Below are 22,757 nucleotides of genomic sequence, written 5' to 3' on the forward strand. Positions count from 1 at the left end.
ATATTCTCTACTTCATGCAACCCAGGGGCCATGAGGGAAAGCCTGGCCATCATCCCAGCTTTTCCTCCTGCTCGTTGTGGTGTGTCCTCCTGCTTTTTGACCAATGGATCCAGCCCCATCATTCTTCAGTGACAGTGAACAGGACTAGCAGCCATCCCCACACAAAAACTAACAGCTCTCCCTAGTTATTTCCCCCATTATCTGGCATTCAGAAATATACAGCCACTGCACATAAACATGGCATTCAGCTATAGGGACTAATGGCCATTGATAGCTCTCTCTTTAATTATGTTGTCTTTTTCTCTTAGAAAGATATTTAAACTTGTGGCCTTCACCACGTCCTGTGGGAGTGAGAACAGTTATAAATCAGCTTGAAACATGGTTGTGTGACATCATGGGCATTATCTCAACTGGTGCCCAATCTCATACACAAGCAATAATGACACTGAAGTCAAGTGGGTGGGAACCAAGGTTAGTCAGGGACCACAGTGCCCTATGCTTCTTGACAGATTTGCAAAGAAACAAGGCTGATTTGCTATGATGTTACAGTAGGTGCTTAAGATGCTGTGTTGCTACAACTCTTGTGGCTTCCATTGGCTTAGCTGCTCTCACAGGCAGCTTCGGGTAGGCAGCTGAATCCTTAAACACTGGAAATGTTAGAGCAGATTCAAAGATCCTTGAGCAACTTGAGGTGAAATGAATCTCTCTGCGGCAACATACCTTCTGAATGAGACTCTGTTAAGTGGTTTCATAACCTTTCTATGGATAAATCTTGTTACCTCTGAACCAAAAGGGGGAAAGGACTTTAATCCTCAGCCTAAAGGAATAATCCTTATAAGTTTCACAAATTTAGAGAAAATTCAATTCGTGTGCAAAAATTACAAATATTTTAATTTCTAATAACAAAAAATAAAAATCTCCAATGTACACAGAAATGTTTCATCCATGCTCTCGAGAGGGTTTTCCTCTCTACCTTCCTCCCTACCTTATCTGAGAAGTAAAATTACATAGCCATAATTGGCATTATCGCTATCATCTGAAGTATATTTGAAACCTACTGAATATACTATTTAATTCTCTTTTTTAGGCTGGATCATTCCCTAGGAAAGCCTGGACTTTTTCTTCCAGGTACAGTAAATTTTCTATGGAATTACTAATTGCATCAGCCAGAGGAAATTGCATCAGCCTTGACTTCACTGAATATTTAACTTAATTGCCAGATGCAATCAATAAGCTCACAGCAGGTTGTAGAAGATATCTCTGTTGAATATTTCTAACAGATTCATATGGATTCTTACCATGTATGTAACCATAGCAAATATCAGAAGAACTGCCATTTCATAGGAAGCAATTGTAGATCTACAGTTATAGGACTTCGGGGATTAGTTGCACAAACTGAGCAGAAAGCACTTTCTGTTTTTCTGAAACATTTTTGTCACAGGTGAAAAACAGCACCCTCTTTCAAAAAGTGTATTCCAGTGCATTTACATAATTTCCCTTTTTGGAATGGACTTCATTTGCCCTTAATGACATCAGTACATCACCAAATTGGACTGGCTACATAGTATTGTGATATCTACTGTATAATCCATGATAGCCTGGAGTGGCCCTTGTGACTAACCCAGAAAGGAGAAAGAACTTGGAGGTGAAAAAACACTGAAATAGCAGCAGCTAGGATAAATTATGGTACTGAACATAGTTTTGCCGTGGTTGAAAGAAATGTGTATATTTTCTGTCAAATTATTGACACAAGTTTGTGGGTAAAAATAAAGTTCTTGTATGTATAGAACTGATTCAAAGAAATCCTGAGGTGCTCTCTCTCTCTCTCTCTCTCTCTCTCTCTCTCTCTCTCTCTCTCTCTCTCTCTGCAAAATCTGTTGTTGTGGAATTACATAACAAACGGTTTGACAACTCATAATTGCTGACATCCTGACTAAATTTATTTATGGAAGTCTCATTGAAATTAAAAGGTCATTGAGTAAATTTAATCAGGAGGTCAGCCTCCTGTATAGAAATTTGGAAACTTTGCTGTTGGGTGGGAATTATAAAGGATGTTTATCTATCTCACCCAACATCAAAGTCATTGGGTGAGCTAGATTAAAAAACAGGCATATAATGTCTCATGGTCATGATCAGCAAGACCAAAGTAGGAGGCAACAAACCCAGGTTTTTTTTGCTTGTGATAACTCATGGGAAGCCCTTCAACTCAACCCACTGACTTTTTAACCTAGATTTTTACGAAGGTGGGGCGGAAATAGCAACTGTCCTACCTCAGAGTTTGACTGTGTGTTGAAATCACTCTGTGAAGCCAATTCCCAGGAGCCAGCAACCATCTTTGTCATAGAGTCCCGAGTCTAGAGAGGCCAAGAAGAGGAGATATGCTGTTGTCCTGAGGGACTCTATGACAAAGGTGGCCACTGGCAGACCCAGTTTTGTTTTCTCTTCCTGGAACACCCGGAACCTGAGTTGTCTAGAACAGGGATTCTCAACATTGGATCTCCAGAGGTTATTGGACTTCAGCTCCCATAATCCCCAACCAAAGGCCACTGAGGCTGGGGATTATGGAAGTCCAATAACAGCTGAGGACCCAATGTTGAGAATCCCTGGTCTAGAGCATGAGTTAATAGGGACACGTGGAGCCTCTGCTCATGTGTTGGGAACTAATTGTGGGCTCTTCCCTCCCCCAAAACCACCTCAGATGATTACATGTGTGACCTCAACATTTATCAAAATTGATGAGGATTTTGCATCTCATACAGGGTAAAACAGTCAGCTAATGTTTATGCTCCTGCTGGTGTCTAAAGTAATGCTCATGATGCAAGAGCACTCTTGCACTAATACCTAAAATAGTGCAATTGCAGTGTCACAACATTAAGTCCATTATTTCCATTATTATGGACATAGCATTGTGCAACGGTGATTGTGCAATTTAAGGTATTCCCACAAGAGTGCTGTTGCCACAGGCTTTGCTTTAGTTGCTGCAGTGGAGTGGGTGCTTGAGAACCACCTGCATTAGTCTGCACAGGATGTCAGCAACAGCCAGTGATACAGACATACAATCATGTGAAGCTGTCTTATGCTCTTGTTCTGGCTATATGTTCTATTCATTACATATCAAGCAGCCATGTGTATTTCAGGGTCTTGAGAATTCTTTCTGAGGGCTCCCTCAGAGTCTGAGAAAGATGGAGTAGATTGTAAAGCCTTTGGGCACTTTTCTCTGTCTGGTGTTTATCTCTGCTTATCACTCCTGAGCCTGATTATCCCTGTAGCTCTCACAACCCCCCAAGAAAAAATATCAAATCAAGGATATTACAGAGCCACAGACTATGTTCATCTTTTCTGTCCTTGATTGGATATGTGTCTTTGGAGGAGCCTTCTGAATTCTCACCTCAAAGCCCTTTTCATAATCCACCACATGTTCAGTGAATATGTGAAGGGGAAGAGGGACTGTGCTCTTTAACTGTATCCCCCCCCCCACAGCCATATCCACTGGCCATGTGCTTGGCATTTGTCTGAAAGGAGCTGATCTATGTGTAGAGGAATTTGGACCCCTCGGCTGATCAGGGTTAGAAATTGCATGGAAGACCCCTCCACATGTACAGCTCAGCTTCTTTCAGACAATTGCAGATTGCACAGTCGTCAGGGGGCATAGTCAGCAGGCACACTGGCAATGTGGCTACTAGACAGAATACTATTTTGCCCCTCACATATTCACCAAACACATCAGAGGAGATCTTGGCTGCCATGTGGATGCTTTTCACGCAATGAGGGTAACTTGTAGCCAGGATTTGAGTCATGCCATTGATCTATCCCGCCCAACACTTTCTACTCTGATGGCATAGCTGCACTCCAAGGCCTTTCCCTGCCCTGCTGAGCTCTTTTTAGCTGCAGATGTCAGGGTCTGAATCTGGATCTTAAATATGCAAAACATGCACTCTACCTCTGAATTATGGCTCCAGTAAATATATGTATCAATCATTGTATCCATCTCTTTCACAAATAATATCTGTCATGGATATATTTTTCTAGTTGCATGTTGCTGGTGAACTTTCTTTTAGCTTCTGACTAAAACCCAGTTACTGTAAATAAATATTGGTTGCATTTGTTTCAGTCTTATAATTGAGTGCCCATTTTTTATTTATTTAGAAAAGGGGGTAGACAAAGGATACTATACTGTAGGAGCCAGACTGATCCGGCTGGAGGATAAGGTAAGTTGTTTTTTTTTTAAGCCTCCCTGTGCCACTCCCTCACCCCTAATGACATCTGATCTATGTGACTTAAAGATTAGATCTCGGCATCATTTACTTTAGAACTCTGAAACACCAAAATAAGGAAAGAATATCCTAATATGTGAGAGAGATTTGACAAAGTGTATATGGATTGTGTTATATAGCTAACCATTTAACTGCCAGTAGCATCATGGCAGTTCAAATCCATTCAGATGTGGATCTGAACCTTTTTTTTTTTAACCTTGGCTCAGAGCAGGAATGTTTGCACTTTGAACCTGGACCACATGGAAAACTATTTTGTCAAAACAGGAAACAATGAAGGAGCCTCATTAATATATTTTGCTCCTGGGTGATGAATTCTAATCTGTGGTAGTTAGCTGTCAGATTTTGTTGGGGATGTTATTGTGAGACTCGATGTTTATATACAGAAGAGAGTGTTGTGTTTAGTTGATAGGGCAAATCAAGATAGTGGTGCTGAACTATTACTGAATAAGAAGCTGAGAGAATGCTGGCATTATTCGATGAAAGCTGATGAGGAGACTTACATATTTTTCTTTTCAAGATTGCTGAAAGTGTCGTGATAGAAGAACAGGGGAGGACAAACTTTAGGCTTCCATGATCCACTTTGATTTACTAGAACCCCTAGTAAACTAGACACACAATGATGGTTCATGGGGAGGATGGAATCAGCTACCTACCTTGTCCCATGAACCATAGACTGTGATAGCTTCATACACATGTACAAATCCACATCTGAGTTACTACTGGTCCAGGATTCTAGCATCAGACCCCTGAAAATGAAGAGCAGAACATCATAAACATTGTAGAAGGCAACTGTTTAATATTAATTGGGCGAGCAAAGCAGCAGAGGTAAAAGATGATGTTCTCTTTCTCTTTCTCTTTCTCATATGATTGGGAGGATTGGCAAGGTGGGGTTGAACTTCCCCAAACTCTGGCTCAGAAGCACAGTTTAGGGAGCATGACCTCCTTTGTGGGGCAAAATCAAGCCCCCAAAACTTGAAGACTTTGCCAATATTTCTACTAGTTACTCTGTGGCAAATTTCAGGCAGATTGGACAAATAGTTTCAATTTTACAAACAAATGAATGATCAGCTCAAGTTGCCGCCTCTCCATTCAGCTATGCAGGCAGCTGCCATTATTTTTATGGAAAATAATCTATCGTAAATTTTCAGATCTTGCTTCAGTCATGCATTGCAATCTGTGCCAGGACTTGATTACTTTATCTTGATCGGGACTTCAAAGGCTAATAACACCAGAAATACTCAGCAGATCTTTTTAAAATTACATAGTGCATCTTGCTTTTTTAAAGGGACAAGCAAAAAGGGTATATTACCCTTAGCTGAAAACAGGTTGTATACGTTTGAAAAGCAGTTTCTGAATCAGTTTTCAAACTGTTGTATTTCATCTTTTCTCAATTAATCAGAAAGAAACTTTGAGAGATTGTGGTGCTTGTCATGTACTTAGACCTTGTCATATTTCAGGCAGATCGAAAAACTGGTTTGGATTTTATGACAAATAAAATGCTCAAGACTTATAATGCTGGGATGCAGTTTTTACGCCTTACCTAAACCATGCAAGCACTATCATGCCTGTATAAATAACCACTTGCAAATATAATATTCTTTGGTGAGATTCTTCTTATACCAGAATCATTTCTTATCACTTGGTTTTCATTCTTTGCTTACACTGAGATGCTAAAGTGGGGGGAGGATCTCAAACAATATAAAAGTATAGCTCTTTATTGATATTGATGGTAATTCCTGGTTATGACTTTTCATGTTTATTTGTTTTGTAACTTTGTGCCTTGTCCTCTCCCCTAATATCCTTTAGGTCAAAGCCTGTTATTTTAGTGTTGCTGCTGGTTTGAATAGACTTTAGTATTGTTCTGATACTATTTTACCTTCAATGGAAAAATTATTTTTTAAATAAAAATAATGGGTCTTTTCCTTTAAAAAAAAAAAGGAAGGAAAAAGGGAAGTGTAATATGGTCCACATGACATTACCTTTGAAAAGTGTTTTGAATCCTCTTATGCTGCAGAATGTTACAGCCGAGCCTCTTTGAGTGAAACTCACTGCTCCAGGCAGATTATAATGAATGCTTAATTATCTGCATGGACTTCCGCTTTGTTTCTGGGCATAATTTAAAATTTTGGTGTTTCACCTATGCTGAGTGCACAGTGGTCATGGTGAGACACGAGCAACAGCCATTGCTGGTGTACTCAGCCCAGCATAGGATGCTATGCTGGGCTGAGTAAGTACAATTGGTGTTCCTCCAGTAAATATAAGAGAGCTGCCATTTTAAAAGGTGCCTCTCTTCTGTCTTTCAGATACCATGTAAAATCATCTTTATTTGGGCAGGCTTTTGGAAAGTGAGGAAAAAGGAGCTTTTATTTGAGGTGGAATTTGCTGTTGTATTGTGATGGGCTTTGTTGTTTTTAACATATGTATGTCTCTTGCTGTATGTTTTGGGCTTCCGGTGATTTTTATTTTGAATGCTTTTATTTATGATGTTAGCTGCATTGATTTATGCTGATGGAAAGTTAGGATACAAATATTTTGAATAATTAATGCATTTTAAAAACATTTGAAAATGTTTAGTACATGTTTAATACAATTAATACATTTTAAAAACATTTTTATCTATAACTAATTTTTCAAAATTAGTAACAGCTCTCAAGCAATTGCATTTCCATATATGAATATAGGCAGAAAAATCTGATTTGGAGGTATTGTTAAAAGTGAGATCTTGTTCTTGTTAATAATGCTTTTTCAGACTAAGAAATGTTCAACATGGGAAATGGGGTAGTTGCTTTGAGAACTCAGTATTGGGGATATAGCTTTTTAAAAAATAAATAATATGTGGTCTTTGTGGAATGCTCTCAGAAATCTGGGCAATTGATTATTCCTTTAATCCATACCAAATGTGACCTGCACATTCAACAAATAGCCATGTTCTCTTTGTATACACATATGGAACCCCATATAAATAATAACATTCATAACAGGAGCAATTTTACTAGTGGGGAGAGTTTAATGTGGCCTATTTTATGTCCTGTATACATATACCTATAATGAATATAATGAATTCATGTATACATGAATACAAACCCACGAACAATTATTGAAAATGTCCAGGTTATTTTAATTCAGTATTTAAAGAAATACTTCGCTTTAAGTAATAGCTCAGGAATTACATTGCTCATTCATGAATTTTATATTTAAGTGGCTGTTTCCAAAAATGCCAGAGTAGGAGTGAGGAGAGAAGTTCATTTTCCTTGGCTGGTGCTCTGTAGTCGTTTTGGTGTTCATTTGGTTTAGCTCAGCAATGAAATGTTACAGACTGAAATAACTTCTTATATGTTGACATGTGCCTGTAATGAGAATAGGTAAAGAGAGTGAACTAAACCTACACATGGAACAGGATTCAGCAGGAATGAAGTGATTGTCCTGTTGTGGTAGAATGCACTGTACTATTTCAGGCAGCAAGTGAGGAATAACAGTTTTGAATGTTTCCCCATGTACAAAACTCCTTGCGAGAAGAAAACTAGCGTAGAGAGGAGCAGACTGATCTAGAATCTTTTATTTAGTGTGTTAACTTATTCATTAGCAAGACTTTTTTACATGGTGGAGCAACCCACCCTGCAGTGTGAAGTTGTACAGTCTTCATGATGCTCCCTCCTCATTCTGCTTCATGTATAGGGCAGATCTACGTTGGTGTCCAAGAGGAGCAAAATCTTGTGTACTGCCTGTTTAAGAGGTGAGCCTAGAGGACCTTAGGAAGAGAGAAACCAAGTGAATGAACTAAAGGAAACAGTTGCACTTTTGAAGCAGAGAGCATGTATGATCTCCTCAGCAGCTTGAACAGTGCTAAGCCCAGATGGACATGTAACCAGACAGTTCTGTTAAGTTGTATTTATTTTTCCAGTCTCTTTCTGCCCTAGGTCTTTCCAGTGACTTTAAGAAATAAATGGTTGAGTAAATAGTTGAGTATTTTCTCGTATGTCCATTAGAAAACATCTCTTATGTTATGCGTGCAATCATGGGAACATAGGAAGCTGCCATATACTGAGTCAGACCATTGGTCCATCTAGCTCAGTATTGTCCACCCAGACTGGCAGTGGCTTCTCCAAGGTTGCAGGCAGGAATCTCTCTCAGCCCTATCTTGGAAATGCCAGGGAGGGAACTTGGAACCTTCTGCTCTTCCCAGAGCAGCTCCATCCCCTAAGGAGAATATCTTACAGTGCTCAATCATGTCGTCTCCCATTCACAAGTAACCAGGGTGGACTCTGCATAGCTAAGGCGACAAGTCATGCTTGCTACCACAAGACCAGCTCTCCTCTGATTAAATCAATTAAAGCTTTGTGTGTCACAGTAGAGCCATTTGTACTCCTGTAAGATAGGTATGTATTATTCATACTCAGTGTCTGCACAACAGACATCACTTTCACTAGTGCATACCTGGTGGGTGCTTAAACACTGAGTTTGCCATATAATTATGAATGGAATGGATCTACCATCGGTAATATCTCTACAGGCCACAATCCTTTGCACACTTCCTTAAGAGTTGGTCTCATTAAATTCACTGGGATTTTCTTCTTTCTGAGCAAAGATGCATAGGAGTCCAGGATCTGAACTGTAACTCTGTGAACTGAGGCACAGATCTAGGCTAGTAGGGATGTGCAAACTCTTTTGGGTCATGCCAGGCCATGCAGAGGCCCATTGAGCAGGTGCAGCAGCCTCTAAAATGGCTACCATGCGGAGGGGAGGCCCAAACAGGCTGAAGAGCGGCCGAATGGGCCAGTTTTGGACTGAAGGGAGGCTGGCGGGGGGGAGGGGAACCTCCACTGACACTACCACCCCCGCTGCCTTGGAGAACACCCCCAAAGTGGATAAGTTTAAAAAAATTTCACATACCCCCCCGAACTGGACCCCGGGGGGCGGGGTTTCAAGGGGGTGCCAGACCAAATTGGTTCAGTCCGGGTCCAGTTCGGACTCTAATCAAACTGGACCAGCTGGTAACATGCACACCCCTATAGGCTAGTAGATTTCTGTGAGTACTCATGCCCTAGAGCCCTCCCTATACAGAGGAGGACAGGGATGTGTAACTTCATTCCCTGTAACTAGCAGGCACTATGAAGCCTCTGGATTGGCCTGTTCTGATATAAATACAAAGAATCAGGCCTTCTACTTTTGCCTGGCTAATATAGAAGAGGATTCGGCTCACAGCACTTTAAGCTCCATCAACTGGATCTCGGGTCAATGGCCTGAACAGTACATTTTTAAAATAAGGATTTGAGTATCACAGGTCTGTATGGGGTCTTTGGCCAAGGACTTTCATGGGCCCTCTTAGCAGTGTGACTATGCTCTGATAATCATGTGCAGGATTAACTTGAGCTGGATTGCAACTCCAGAACCCAAGGGCCCAGTCTTAGACAATTTTGATCATTCATATAATAATAGATGGAGCCTCTGAAGTACATTTTCCTCTTTGCTGTGAAGCCACAGCCTCTTTTCATACACATCTGATATTACGGATGGAGGATTCTGAATCAAAACATATATATTCTAGTTAGGCTTGAGCACTTTAGAAATTAAACAAAGTTCATCCTTTTGTATGGTAGTTTGGTCTTCCACTTGATCTGGTCTGAGGTAGATTCATAGACTCAACAGCAGCCCAATCCCATGTGTTGCCAGAGGTGGGGTGAGTAATATGCCACTCTCTCCCACAGTGCACAAAGCACCAGCCAAAGTTTCCCCCACTCCAGTTTTTTAATACACACTTTGTTTTATATGCTTTCCCCACCCTGACTGTGGGGAAAGCATGTAAAACTTCCTTCTCTCTCCCTTTCTCCTGCCCAGAGGTGCACCTAGGTAATTTTGGAGCCTGGACCTAAAGGCCTTTGGAGGCCCCCCTCCCCTGCAAATTAAGCATCATCATGTTCTGCTTGGTGTCCACACCACCCAGGACAGACTAAAGAGGATTGCGGAGGGGGGGGGGTCTCTCAGGGGCTGTGGAGGCCCTGGACTTTGATCCCGAAGTCCAGGGGGAAGAGCGCCTCTGCTCCTGCCACCCCTCCTTAGCTAGCCTGTCATGTCCTTTCTTCTCTCTTACTCACCCTCTTTTCTCACACCCAGCTCATCATGCCCCCCCTCATCCCACTTACTTCACTCCTCCACTTCCATATTGGGTTATGAAAAGGCAGGTAAGGAAATGTTTTGAGCTGGAGGAATAGAGTTCTGGCGTAGAGTATCTCAACTCTGCTGGCTTCAGTTCATTTTGTTATGGCCCCTTCACCTACCTCTGCCTTTTCACATAATGGGAGTTGAGGCAGAGGAGAAGAAAGAGAAGGGACATTCTGGAGTGACTGTTTGCTAAGCGGTGTGGTATTGCTTGGTAAAGAGCCGCAGTCATGGTGGTAGGCAACAGTTGGAGGCAGGTTAGGTGCTGAGGTGGTATTTTGCCACCCTGGTGGCACCCCAAAAATCTGCTGCTCTATGCTACCATCTCACCTCACCTCGTGGAAGAACCACCCCTGCACAAAACCTGTGTGCCATGCACACAGAAATGGAGAGAGAAGTTCTCCAACACAGGTGGCTTGTTAGCATTTTGAAGAGGTGTGTGCTGAGGTGGGGCCTTCTGATATTTGTTGTTCTGAAAATATCAATGCTGCATTTTTTGTTAAACAGATTGCTGACTGTAGTTGGTAAACCAGGTAGGAAAATAAAACTCCCATGTAATTGGTACTCTGTGTCTTTGCAACAGCATCTGTATGCATTGATGGCCATTGGAGTCCTTTTGGCTCTGTGGTGAAGGACCTCAGCCCCTGTTTCAGCCTCCAGACATTTAAACCTCTTGCATATAAATAGCAAAGATCCATGTCCTAAAGGGACGCCTTTGATACCTGCATTGCTTTTCTTCTTGAAGAATTTATATACTTTTTGAATGCTGATTGATTACTGAAGTGATTAGGAAAAATCTGTACATGAAGATGATCCTTTAATATTGTAAATGCTTGTCCCCTGTTGTAAAAACTTGCAAATGTTTTGTTTTGTTTTGTTTAAAATATCTGGAATCTTTCATTGCTTTAATGCTTCCGCGTTCCACCCCCACCCACCCCCGCCATTTTTAAATAGCTGAATCACCAAAAGATAAGATTAACCAGAGGCTTTGTCCACTGGAAAAGGGAGGGGGGACAATGAGGGTGGGGAAATACAACTTGGCGAATTTACCTGCTGCCAGTACCAGAATGCTATATGCCACAGTGGCGGCTGACCTATCATCCGGTGAATAGGATGCCCCTGTCCCCACCACTCAGCTGGCTTCTGCACATGTGCAGAGACCATTTGATGGGTCAGGATGGTACAATTGTGATTTTCCAATCATATCTGTTCTTTTCACTTGAGCTGCTCATCACATATGGAGTTGATCAGCCACACATGGGTCCAAGGGTTCAAGCTGGGCCAAAAGATGGGACCATTATACTCTAACCCATGATATCATTAAACCCACAGATGCAGTTTTATATCTAATCTACGTAGGAGATGTACATGGGAGATTACAGGAGGATTTTGATATTCGCAGGTGTTTCGTTCCCGGCTGCAACTGCAGATACAGAAACTGTAATATCGAGTCACTGGGGGCTATGGGAGCATGGAGGTTAGGTTCCCGGTCACTGGGAAAATAACCAAAAATTTCAGAAAATCGGCCACATGGGGGGGGTGCAGTGGGAAGCTCCCTACCATGCTTTGCTGCTCCCCCTCACTGTGTCCCAGAATGCCCCCAAATTGGCCGAAAATTGCCATTTTTTCTTTTCTTCTTAAAAAAAGGAGCCTTTTTGAGGCTCTGAAACACAAAATGGCAGCCCAAAATGACCTCCATGGTCATTTTGGGCCACCCATGACCTGCAGATATGCGAGTTAGATGTGTCCCCCCACCTCCTTTGTTCCGCGTATGCCGAGGTCGGGTCTCCTTTACCCGAGCATGGATATGCGAATTCATGCGTGTTTAGGCCCTCCTGTATGTAGATAGAACCCTCCCACCCAGATTTTGGCTTGGGACTGCCTGCCTGCCTTGGGTTCTGTTCTGAATCTTCAGAGTTTACTTCAGATTCTTTAGAAGGTGACACAAGAACTTTCTTACCACATAGACCAATTTGTGAGAAGCTAAAGCCAGTACTGGGTTCCTAGCCTGGTTGGGGATGTGTCTCTCTGCCTTTTGAGGCAAGGAAAGGCACTCCCAATCAGGCTGGAAACCCAGTGATGACTGTAGCGCCTTGTGAACGAAGCCACACGACCCTGTTTCCACATATGGCCACACCCCCATGTCTGATGTCGATGCATGGTGTGTGGCTAGGGCGCCTAGGGGCCAGCGGTAGTGGGCTGTACCCACGCGGCCCATGGCTTCCTACATGCCTGGCCATTCCCATTATGTGAGATGAATGTCTCCTCCTTTCTTCCACTTTCCTGTTAAATGATTGCTCATAGGTTAATGTAAAGTTAAAGTTGGCAGTTATAACTTGAAAACATTTGAGAAATATCTACTTTATTTTTTATGAAAAACATGTAGGCACCTTAAAAGAGACTATTTTAAGGTACAGCAATTCAATTCCTTAAATTAAACTTACAATATCTGGCCTTCATTTCACTCTTGGAGAATATCCAGTTAGTAGAGGTTTTTAAGCCAATGTTGGTAAATAAGGTGCAGTTCTTAGTTTAACGGCTGAAGTGCAAACTTGTGGGTTAGACCAAAAATCCACAAGCATAACATGCAGATAGATGGCGATGCAAAGATGATTTCTGCAATAGTGGTGCTTTTGTTTCCTCCTTAAAAAAAACCAATTCACCCCTAGAATCTAACATGTCATACCCCACACCATAGGAGCATGTAGCTAAAATAGAGAAGATATTTTGCACGTCCCAGAAATTTCTGATTAAGAAATAGAGAACTCCGGTAGACTGTAGTGCCGATGTTCAACACCTTATCACCTGTCAGGAAGTTCAAGGGAGACTGCAATATCCCCTCTTCCTTGGCTCCTTCCCTCACATGCAGGGAAAGAGTCTCCTCCATATAACTTCCTGCATTCAGAATACATGCATGTCAGGAAGAAGGCTAGGTTATAACACACTGGTTCACTTCCTAGTAACAAGCATCCTTTTGGAATTGGGTGCCCTTGACTGAACACTTCCTGAACCTTTCCTTGTGTGAGTTGTGTAGATGACATTTCAAGTTCTCCATTGGAGCTGTGAGAGGTCAATAGCTGGAATCTTTCATTGTTTTCATGCTTCCACGCTGCCCCCCCCCCTTTTAAACTTCCAACCTGAGGAAGAATCCTGTGTAACTTGAAAGCTTGCCTACCACATTGCAAGTATTAGCATAATAAAGATATTATTGAACTGCATTAAAAATGAAATATTACTACAAATATTTATATACTGCTTTCCCCCGAAGTTCTCAAGATGGTTTACACAGAAGAGAATAAATAATAAGATGGAATATAGAGATCTGAATTAACTGATTGATTGTATTTTTAATACTGCCCTATCTGTTAGCTCTGGGCAGTTTACAATAAATGAAAAAGGGGATAACAATCAATTAAAACCAATAAAACATATTTTATCCTAACACTCACCTGCTCTTGATTATAAACATTGTGATTTACATTATTTAAGTTACTTAATTAATTACATAATTAAGAAATGTTTATTTTGTAATAATGTATATCATCACCAAGTAGTCTACAAAGATACATAGATCTTTAGTTTACATTGGGGTGTTATCTGCTTAAACTAGGGATAAGCAACTAACTGTTTAGGTCCTCAATATCAACGCCACTTCCAACAGCTGTCCCTATTTACCAGCAACAGTCCCTCTTCCTGGTAACTGTCTCTGGTAAAACCACTGCCCCATTTTTGCATTTTGGAGAATGCCTTTTTAAAATGCTGTTTGTATAAGTCACACATGGAAGTAAATAACACGTGCATGTGCACAGCCTGACATTTCACAGACTGCAGAAGTTAAGGTCATTCACACGATCAAAAATGCTGGTGGGAGAGAGGGCTAGCAGGAGGAAGGCTCCTACCTGCCTCTCCATGATCAAAATCATTCTGAAGATGCTGCCAATTGTGTGGCACATGAGCTGCCCCAAAGCAAGTGGCAGAGCATGGAGCCAGAGGAGGAAGTCCTCCAGCTATGTCAGGAGCATGGTGCATTGAGGGTTTCCCCCGCAGCTGGATGCTCTTGTCGCCTGGCTCTGTGTGTGCTTGGGCTGCCTGCAGCCCAGGCACACACAAGACCAGCTACCTGGGTAGAAGGGCTTGCTTGCACCCTTCTACCTAGGTAATAGCCCAAGATAAAACCTTGGGTTACCCAGGGGGGTAGTGCCACGTTTCACATGAGCACTCCTACCCCTGCACAAGGCTGGGTAGGGCTGCTCATGTGAATAGCTTGGTTATGTGGCATATGTATAGAATTTGATAATATATTGTGGGGTAGATTTTTTTGATAGTATGTCTACCAAAAGAACAGTCACTCCCTCAGCATTAAAGGCAGTTCAGGACAGGCTGCTCAGAGTAATCAAATCAATCATACAGCAAGCAATGAAGAGTTGTCAACTATGGACAGCATCCTGACTACTAGTGCTGTGAATGGAAGATGTTCCACTTGCACAAGGGGCAATTTTCACCAATTCCCACTTATCTCTGCAGCCGCCTGAAAATATGTCCCTGAGGATTAGGGGGCACCCCCAAGGGCAGAAGTTGGGGGGTTCAAAGTACAATGGAGTAATGGGGTAGAATCAGCAAGAATCACCCCTCTTCCCTTGTGTGAGCAGAATATCTCCACTCATGGAAGCACTAGCCAGGATGCTGCCCAGTATGTAATGGTGGAGGGGGTGTGGCTCGTGAAGTGGTCCTTAGCATGTTACAAGCTTGTCCCTGTTTCCTCTGTTGAAACGTTGGGAGGTATGTCACCCCAGGGGCGTCCCATCTGACCCTTGGCATAACTCTCTCTCTCTCAGTAATGACCCCCTCTTTAGCTACCTCAGGTTCCCCACCCCTGATGCAGGCATTGGGCTTTTTAGCCCTCTTCCCCAGCAACAAGGGCTTCAGCAGAATTCTCTCTTAAAGAACTTAGCTGCCCACTCAGTTTTATCTATGTCTCAGCTCAGGAGGAGAACTCTGTCAAGCTGCCTTTTGTTTTATAAACGCAAAGCAATCTTATATTTGTTTAACTAAGCGTTGTTCAGAAACAGCTCCATTTTTCTCCTTCTCCTTTCACTTCCTTTTCTTTCTAACTCCACCCCCACCCCACCCCCAGGATCCCCACTGGAACACATTCCTATATAACAAAGCATAAAAGATCGCTAGACAGAATACACCACAATTTACAACAGAGGATGGGATTAAACAACCTTTTGCCCATGTATATAGTCTTGCATGGGAGTGAGTCATTTGATGGAACCAATGTTGTTTGCCTTTTTTCAATCCTTACTCAGCACAAAATATGGCTAAAATTAGTTGCTGATCGGGGCTTGAACTATATGATTAGCTCTTTGTACAATATAATTTTGGTGTTCCCAGCATTTTTTCCAGATTGGCATTGGAATAGGCAGCATTATATTTATAGGTCGCTTGTTTACTTTTGCAGTCAAAGCAGTATGTTCCTTCTTTTAAAAAAAACAACACAAGTGTGTAGTTATGGGTGTATCATTCACAGTATCCAGGACTACTCCTGCCTCTTGAGTTGCTGGTCTTTTGCAAATACAAAGAAAGTTCTTTTACTTAAGTAGAAGAGTTTAAGTGAACTCTAATGAACTGCAAGCTAAAACACACCATGCAATTTTAGATTCAAATTAATTAGATGTATGAGAAAGAAATATCAGAAAGACAGCAACAAAGTGCCAGTACAATTAAACAGTACGATTGCTATCACAGAAGCCTATGTTGTGGTGGCAAATGCCTATTAAGTCAAATGAAAATTTTGTCCAAGCTACAGAACATAATGGAAAAACTTTCAAAGGATAAAGCAAATTAGAGGGGGGAACGAATTAGGTTTTTTTAAAATAAATACATAAATAAATAAAAATGCTCAAGTCCAAAGAGCCCCCTAGGCATATATGCACAAAGGATTTCCTAGAGGTGAGCCCCCCCCCACATACCTCATTGCTCTTCATGCTGAATTGGAGGCTTCTCTGTAATTCCTCTGAGTTTTTGAGTATAGCTTCTCAGATGTATTTGTTCTGAACAGGAGACCACAGCCATCCTTCTACATAAAGGGAACTCGATGCACCACTTTTGGATCCTAGCTAGAGGCAATCTGATTTCTCAAAACATGTGTCTGACACAAAAAAGTAGTAATATACTTTATTAGGCCCTATTCACACATCCTCCTAGCAGCGTGGAACCACTTTCCCAAGGCAAGATCCCATTTTGCTATGGTATTACCCGAATGCAGGACCTGCATAGCCCTGTTTAGGTGTTCTGCAAACTGAGGATGCAATCATCCCTAAGAAAGTGCTTGAAGGCCTTGCCCTCACAATGATGCATGTGAAAACCCTACTCCCTGCTTTTCACACTTACAGTATTTGCAGAGATAAACACTTTATTCCCTGTGATCAGACATCTGGGGTGTCCCACTGTTCCACATCACAAGGAGGGTCATTCCATGAACACAGCATTTGTCTCTGCAGGCATTGCTGTAAGTGGTGTGTGTGTGTGTGTGTGTGTGTGTGTGTGTGTGTGTGTGTGTGTGTGATGGCACCGGGGGGGGGGAGATTGAGGGAGGGCTCAGAAGGGGCAAAGTGCATATTTGGGTGGTCAAGCTGTATCCACATATTCAATTTCTGAAACAGAAATGGGGGAATGTGGGGGGTGGCAAACTGCATGTCTGGGGGACACCAAACTGCTTGTCTGGGGGGCACATGCCCCCATATGAAGCCACCCTTGTAGTGGGGTGGGGTTTTCACATGTGCAACAGCAGGGTCAGGGTTTTCACACATGTTCTTGGAAATGCTATATGTGAGTATAGTATCCCTAGTATCCCTAATGCCTGAAAAGGGCTCATGGACAGTCATATTAACCATTCCATATATCATTAGGAACATTGTAGTGAATAATCAGTAGCTCTCTAATAAGGCACTTAATTCTCAACAACACTGTTGACGCAGCCATTTACAACTAAATGCAAACACAATCAAGTACAAAATGAAGAAATCTGTTCCATTCCTCATATCCAATGAGGTTTCTGGGCTGGAAGAATTGGGGGGACGGACCCCTTGTTAATGTAGGTGAGTGGGGATGTGGCTGACAAACATTGAACAAAATGGCTGAGTAGTATGCTTTTTATTGGGGAGGAGGATGTGTTTCAGACAACATGCAGGCCCTTTTGGGGGGCAATAGCCCCAGGCCTTCCCACAGGGAAGGAGCTACATTAAAACTGGTGCACAGTACACTACAACTGAGACAGAAACATCATTGACACAGGTTACAATGAGAAGGGGGGTGGGATCTCAAGTGAGCATCCAGCCCCTAGGCCTCCCAGAGTTTTAAAAAGGGTCTGACCACATAGGACTCTGGTTAATTTCCTGGTCAAGTTTCACTTCTAAATATAGCACTTGTATTTCTGGCCTTTTTGCTGGTACTGCACACTGAGTGGCAATTGTCCCAAGCTATTAAATGGGTCTTTGGATTAGGTTTGCTTGCCAAAGACACCAATCCCTTTGTGTGTGTGTTTTGTTTTTTTAAAAGGGAGTAACTCTTCAATGTGCACTCGTTACATTGCTGTACTTATGATAAGATACAAAAAGTCTCTTCGCTTCACCTTATGAATATCTGAAACGCTACCTCTGATGGCCAAGCAAGGATTTCTTTCTGGGTGGGTTTCTCAAGCTGAAACCTCACAGTCTCTCCCCTGGGCTGCACGATGCACCTTTGTTTCTGAATGATGGGCATTTTGCTCCTTCTAACTTACTTTTTAATTCATAGCTAGCCAGCATAGATCAGCATCAGCCTCCTTAACTCTTAAGCTCTGTCTTTGCACGGACCACTGAAAAAACCCTTGTTTGTAGAAATCATTTCAAAATTGTAGAGTACCTCATAATTAAGAGGAGAGGACTATCTTCAGTTGGTTTTAACAAATCACCATACTCCTATATTTAGTGTGTTTGCTACTTGTCAAAAGGATTTTCTGTCGTCTGAGGCCCAAACCATTGAGGTTTACCACTGCTTGTATAGCATTTTATCCTGATAAATGTCAGTCCTTTTCTGAATTACCCGCGTAACTTATGGCTTCATTCTCAGTTTCTAACAGCTCTCTAATCTGAGTAGTGAAGACTTGAATCAAGATGTTAGTGGGGAGAAAAATTCCAGGTCCAGTTTTACCCTTATTGAGTGTGGGTGGGGTGGCGGGGTAAAGATGCAGTCTCATTGGCCCTGTATTTTGGGGAAGGCAATATTTAGTTCTGGTGATGCATGGGTGTATGTATGCACATATACTCTGTTAGTCCTGCAACTCAGTTAATTTCCTGGTCAAGTTCCATTTCTAAATATAGCTTTTCACATTATATGCAGGAATGTTTGCCTGTGCAAAGTAAACACCTTTTTATAAGCCTCCTTTTAATGGGTAATATTGACTTTTGAAATGTATTTAGTCTCTTTTCCTTGTGAGAACTAATTATGGAAAAACTAATTATAGTTATTCCCTTTTTGGTGTTGCTTAATCCTCAGAGGAGTTGATTAACTGACACGTAGCTTTTAGGTGTCTCACGTAAAGCAAACATATTCTCTACAAATTTTGCCAGTTCCTTTCAATAAAAAGAGTATTAATTAGATTGAAATAGCTAGTGCAGCATTATGGCAGAGAGCTATGAGCTGGAAGGTCCCTGTTTCAAAGCTAATTCAGCCATGAATTCACTGGATGGCAGAGGTACAGACAGAAAGCAACTCCTGGCTTTAAAAAAAAAAATGCAGGGGAGGAAAGTTGCTTTTGATGGTGAGAGATGAGTTATTTGGCTTGGTGAGGGGGCGCAGAGTAAACTGGAGGGAGGGAATCCTCAAATGCTTAGGAGGGATCTACATGTCTGATGATCTTAAGCAAGCTTCTTTGCCCCAGCTCCTGCCCCTTGTAATATGGGGATAACAACACCAATCTGCCTTATTTACTTGTTGTGCCAGATATTGAGACAACGGCTTTTAAGTGTTTTAAGTGCTGGGGAATGCTAAATGTACAGCTGGTTTGATAGAAGCTGAGCATTTTAGGAATATGATTTGGCAGGCACAGCCAACATAATTAGGACCAAGCTAGAAAGCTACAAGCAATTTCCGCACTTTCAGATTCTAGAGAGGAAGCTGTGTTTACCTGTTTGCAGCAAAAACAGCAAAGAGCCTTTCAAATAAGGGCATACATTCCATTGGGCAAGGGGAGACAAATGTCTCTAGGCCCACAGAGCCCCCAAGGCCCCTTAGCCAGTCCCCCTTACCTTGCCTGCTGGTCCCATTTCCTGCTAGCCCTCCTGCTCTGGCCAGGGGAGCAAAGCAGCCTGCCAGCGGCTTCAGCCCCTTCAGTCTCCACCTCTCAGCTGTTTGGCGTGTGGGTGGGGCTAACAGAGAGGCCTCCGTGCAGGCCTCCCTGAAGTCTGAATTTGAGGGCAGGGAGGGAGGGAGGAAGGGAGGGAGGGAGGGAGGGAGGAAGGGAGGGAGGGTGAGTGGCCGGCGCTGGCTGCTCTTGCCCACCACAGCTCTGCCCAGCTGTGACTCCTCAGGCTTAGTAATGGAGGTAGGATGTGATTTCCTTTTTGTGGTTATTCCCCCCCTCCTTGAATATTTAGGGATTGCTTGCCATAGAGGTTTAATATAAGGTGGGGAGGATATAGGGCAGATTGAAATGACTCTGAATATGTAATTGAGGAATTTGCTGGTTTAATAAATAAATAAATTTTTAAAAACTCTTTTTAAAATAGTAGTTCCACCCTGATATGGAAGAACCAGCCCTTTGCCTTCATAAAAACAACCACCACCCTATTTCAGCCCCAGCCTTTAGATCACCTGGAATGACTGGGCATAGGGCTTTGGGCAAATTGTTGGTTTTTAATATTTTTTTAAATTAAAAAACCATCAAAAAAGTGCTATAAGTGGCTTATTTAATGGCAGAACATTCCAAAATTGTCTGGAACTGAAGCCCCCTTCTAGACCATTATTCCACCCCAATTTGGAAGAATGTGCCCTTTGCCTTCGTAAAAACAACAACCCTATTTCAGCCCCAGCCTTTAAATCACCTGGAATGACTGGGCATAGGGCTTTGGTTTTGAGCAGAGAGATGTGGGAGGAATGTTTATATTTAAATTGAATTGGATTGGACAAATCGTTTGTTTTTAATATTTTTTTGAATTAAGAAACCATCAAAAAAGTCCTATAAGTAGCTTGTTTCGTGACAAAAAATTACAAAGTCCTTTAGGTTTCAGTGAAATGTACTTCCAGTTAAATGTGGCTAGATTTGCTGCCTGAGGCTGCAATTCTCTACATACTTACCTGGAAGCAAACTGTACTGAATTTGTTAGGATTTATGAGAAAACATACATAGGATCACATTGCATGGTTGAAAGTCTCCTTTGCTGATCAGATATGAGGGGCCCATTTTAAAATCTCGTCTCCAGGCCCACTCCAACCTTGCTACGTTCCTACTTACAAATAATTACAGATGTATTGTGGCATAGGTAAGGTTAAACCAAACATTCCCAGTTGAGAACTTTTAGCTGGGGGTGCTGGAGGGAAGGCAAAAGTGGCTGTCTTTGCATTGTTTTGCTGCAGCCATCTGTTTCACAGCAGTATTGATGGTAGTCGTCCTCCTGGTGGTGACCGGCAGGTGACTGCCATTTTTATGTCCATGAAAATGTATGCTACAATAAATCTGTTACTAAGTATTTAAGATGCCACAAGACTTCTTGTTTATTCTGTCAGAGTTTCTTAAGTAGACATCAAGGTCATTCACACTACCATCGTTGGGCTTGGGAGGGTGGGCAAGGGGAAAGCAGTGTGTTTAACCTACCTTCCTTGCAGATGTTCTGGGATGACCTGAGCAGTGCTGTGCTATCGCACACATGATTGCCGCCACGGCGACTGGCATTGTTTCTAGAGGCTGGAGAAATACTCCCTGGCCTCCGGGAATCCCACAATTCACTGTGTGTGAGCATGGTGCATTGGGAGATTCCCACATCAGACAGGCACTCTAGGCATCTGTCTCCGTGGCCCCTCAGTGTGTGCGCAGCCTGTGGATGGACATGATCCTGGCAGCCGGGTTAACGGTGTGCTTACACTTTTAACCTCAGCTAAGAGTTGGGTTTAACAGTAAGGTTAGGCTGGGCAGGAGTGCCGGGATCTGTGTGGATTCTAGCCCTCCAGACAAGCAGCCTAACCCAGGCTGGGCTGCTCTGGCCTGGGTTAGGCTGCTTGTGAGAACAGCCTTATCAAGAGCATCAGTAATCATAGCTTTTTAAAAAAGAGACTGTGTTATAAAGGAGTGCCAAACTGAATTCCATCCCTTTATATTGATCCAAATTGAATGCTTTAAGTAATGTTTATACATCTTAGATCTTAGATTTCTAAAGTAAACCTTCATGTAAATAAGCTTTTCATTCAAGTGGTCAGTCAATTACCTAATAAAAGATGCAAGTTTTCTTGTTGCTAGTTAACATTTGTTCATCCAGTGTTTTATGCATTTTGCAGTTAACTTATGTATAAGTGACAGGGATGTGCCCAGACTGGTTCACAGTCAAACCTGTATACCACAATCCAGGCTGTTCGAACAGTTTGATAGTGAGCCGCTCTGAACTGGTTTGAGTCGGTTTGACCAACCCAGCCAGCTGGTCTGACGAACCAATTCGTGAAGCAGCGGTTCACTCCAAATTAGGACGGAACTGTCAGATGCGGTCCGTGAACACCCCTATCAGGTGATAGCTCATGAGACACTTAAAGTTAAGTCTGAGACTGAAGTATTTACTCCCAGCATTTCACCCGAAATTTTTTTAATATTCGATGGAGGTTAGAAATCCTTGTCACCTTTTGCAGGGGAACAAATATTTCCAAGGTTGTGGGGAGGACTTCCTCTATTTGCCTTTATTTGGGGGGGTAGTGAAAATGGCAGGGGCAGGGAAGTAGTTACAACACTTTCGTGGGGACCCTGGAAAAGATTGTCCAATTTTCAAGCAGGAGGTGGATTTACCTGGTACGGCAGCACAGTGACCGGCATCTTGGCTAACTTGCTATTTGAGCAAGGACATTGCCCTAGAGCAAGGCTGCTGCTCCAGCTTGTTGCATTAAGTCTGGAGCTTACATTTCAGACTGTTGTTGCTGCACAACAGATGCACAACCTGGGGCATACCTCATATGTTTTAAACCTCTTACTTTTGTGCAAGAACAGACAGTTTCAAAAATCCTTGTGACATCATGCAACTATGTAATCTTCTTGCCCTAGCACAACTTCGTTCATTGTGCAAGCACAGCTTTGGTCAGGATATT

General features: G+C 42.4%; 1 protein-coding gene across 1 annotated transcript in view; it reads left to right on the forward strand.

The window, feature by feature from the left end:
• LOC128327309 (potassium voltage-gated channel subfamily KQT member 1-like) overlaps positions 1 to 22,757 on the forward strand; it is a 556,996-nt gene that overhangs the window by 317,838 nt on the left and 216,401 nt on the right. The window contains exons 16-17 of the mRNA XM_053255983.1: positions 1,088 to 1,128; positions 4,147 to 4,208. Coding sequence (XP_053111958.1) covers positions 1,088 to 1,128; positions 4,147 to 4,208 — 103 coding nt within the window. The remainder of the gene's footprint in view (positions 1 to 1,087; positions 1,129 to 4,146; positions 4,209 to 22,757) is intronic.

The sequence above is a fragment of the Hemicordylus capensis genome, chromosome 5, assembly GCF_027244095.1.
Source record: "Hemicordylus capensis ecotype Gifberg chromosome 5, rHemCap1.1.pri, whole genome shotgun sequence".
Classification (NCBI taxonomy): domain Eukaryota; kingdom Metazoa; phylum Chordata; class Lepidosauria; order Squamata; family Cordylidae; genus Hemicordylus; species Hemicordylus capensis.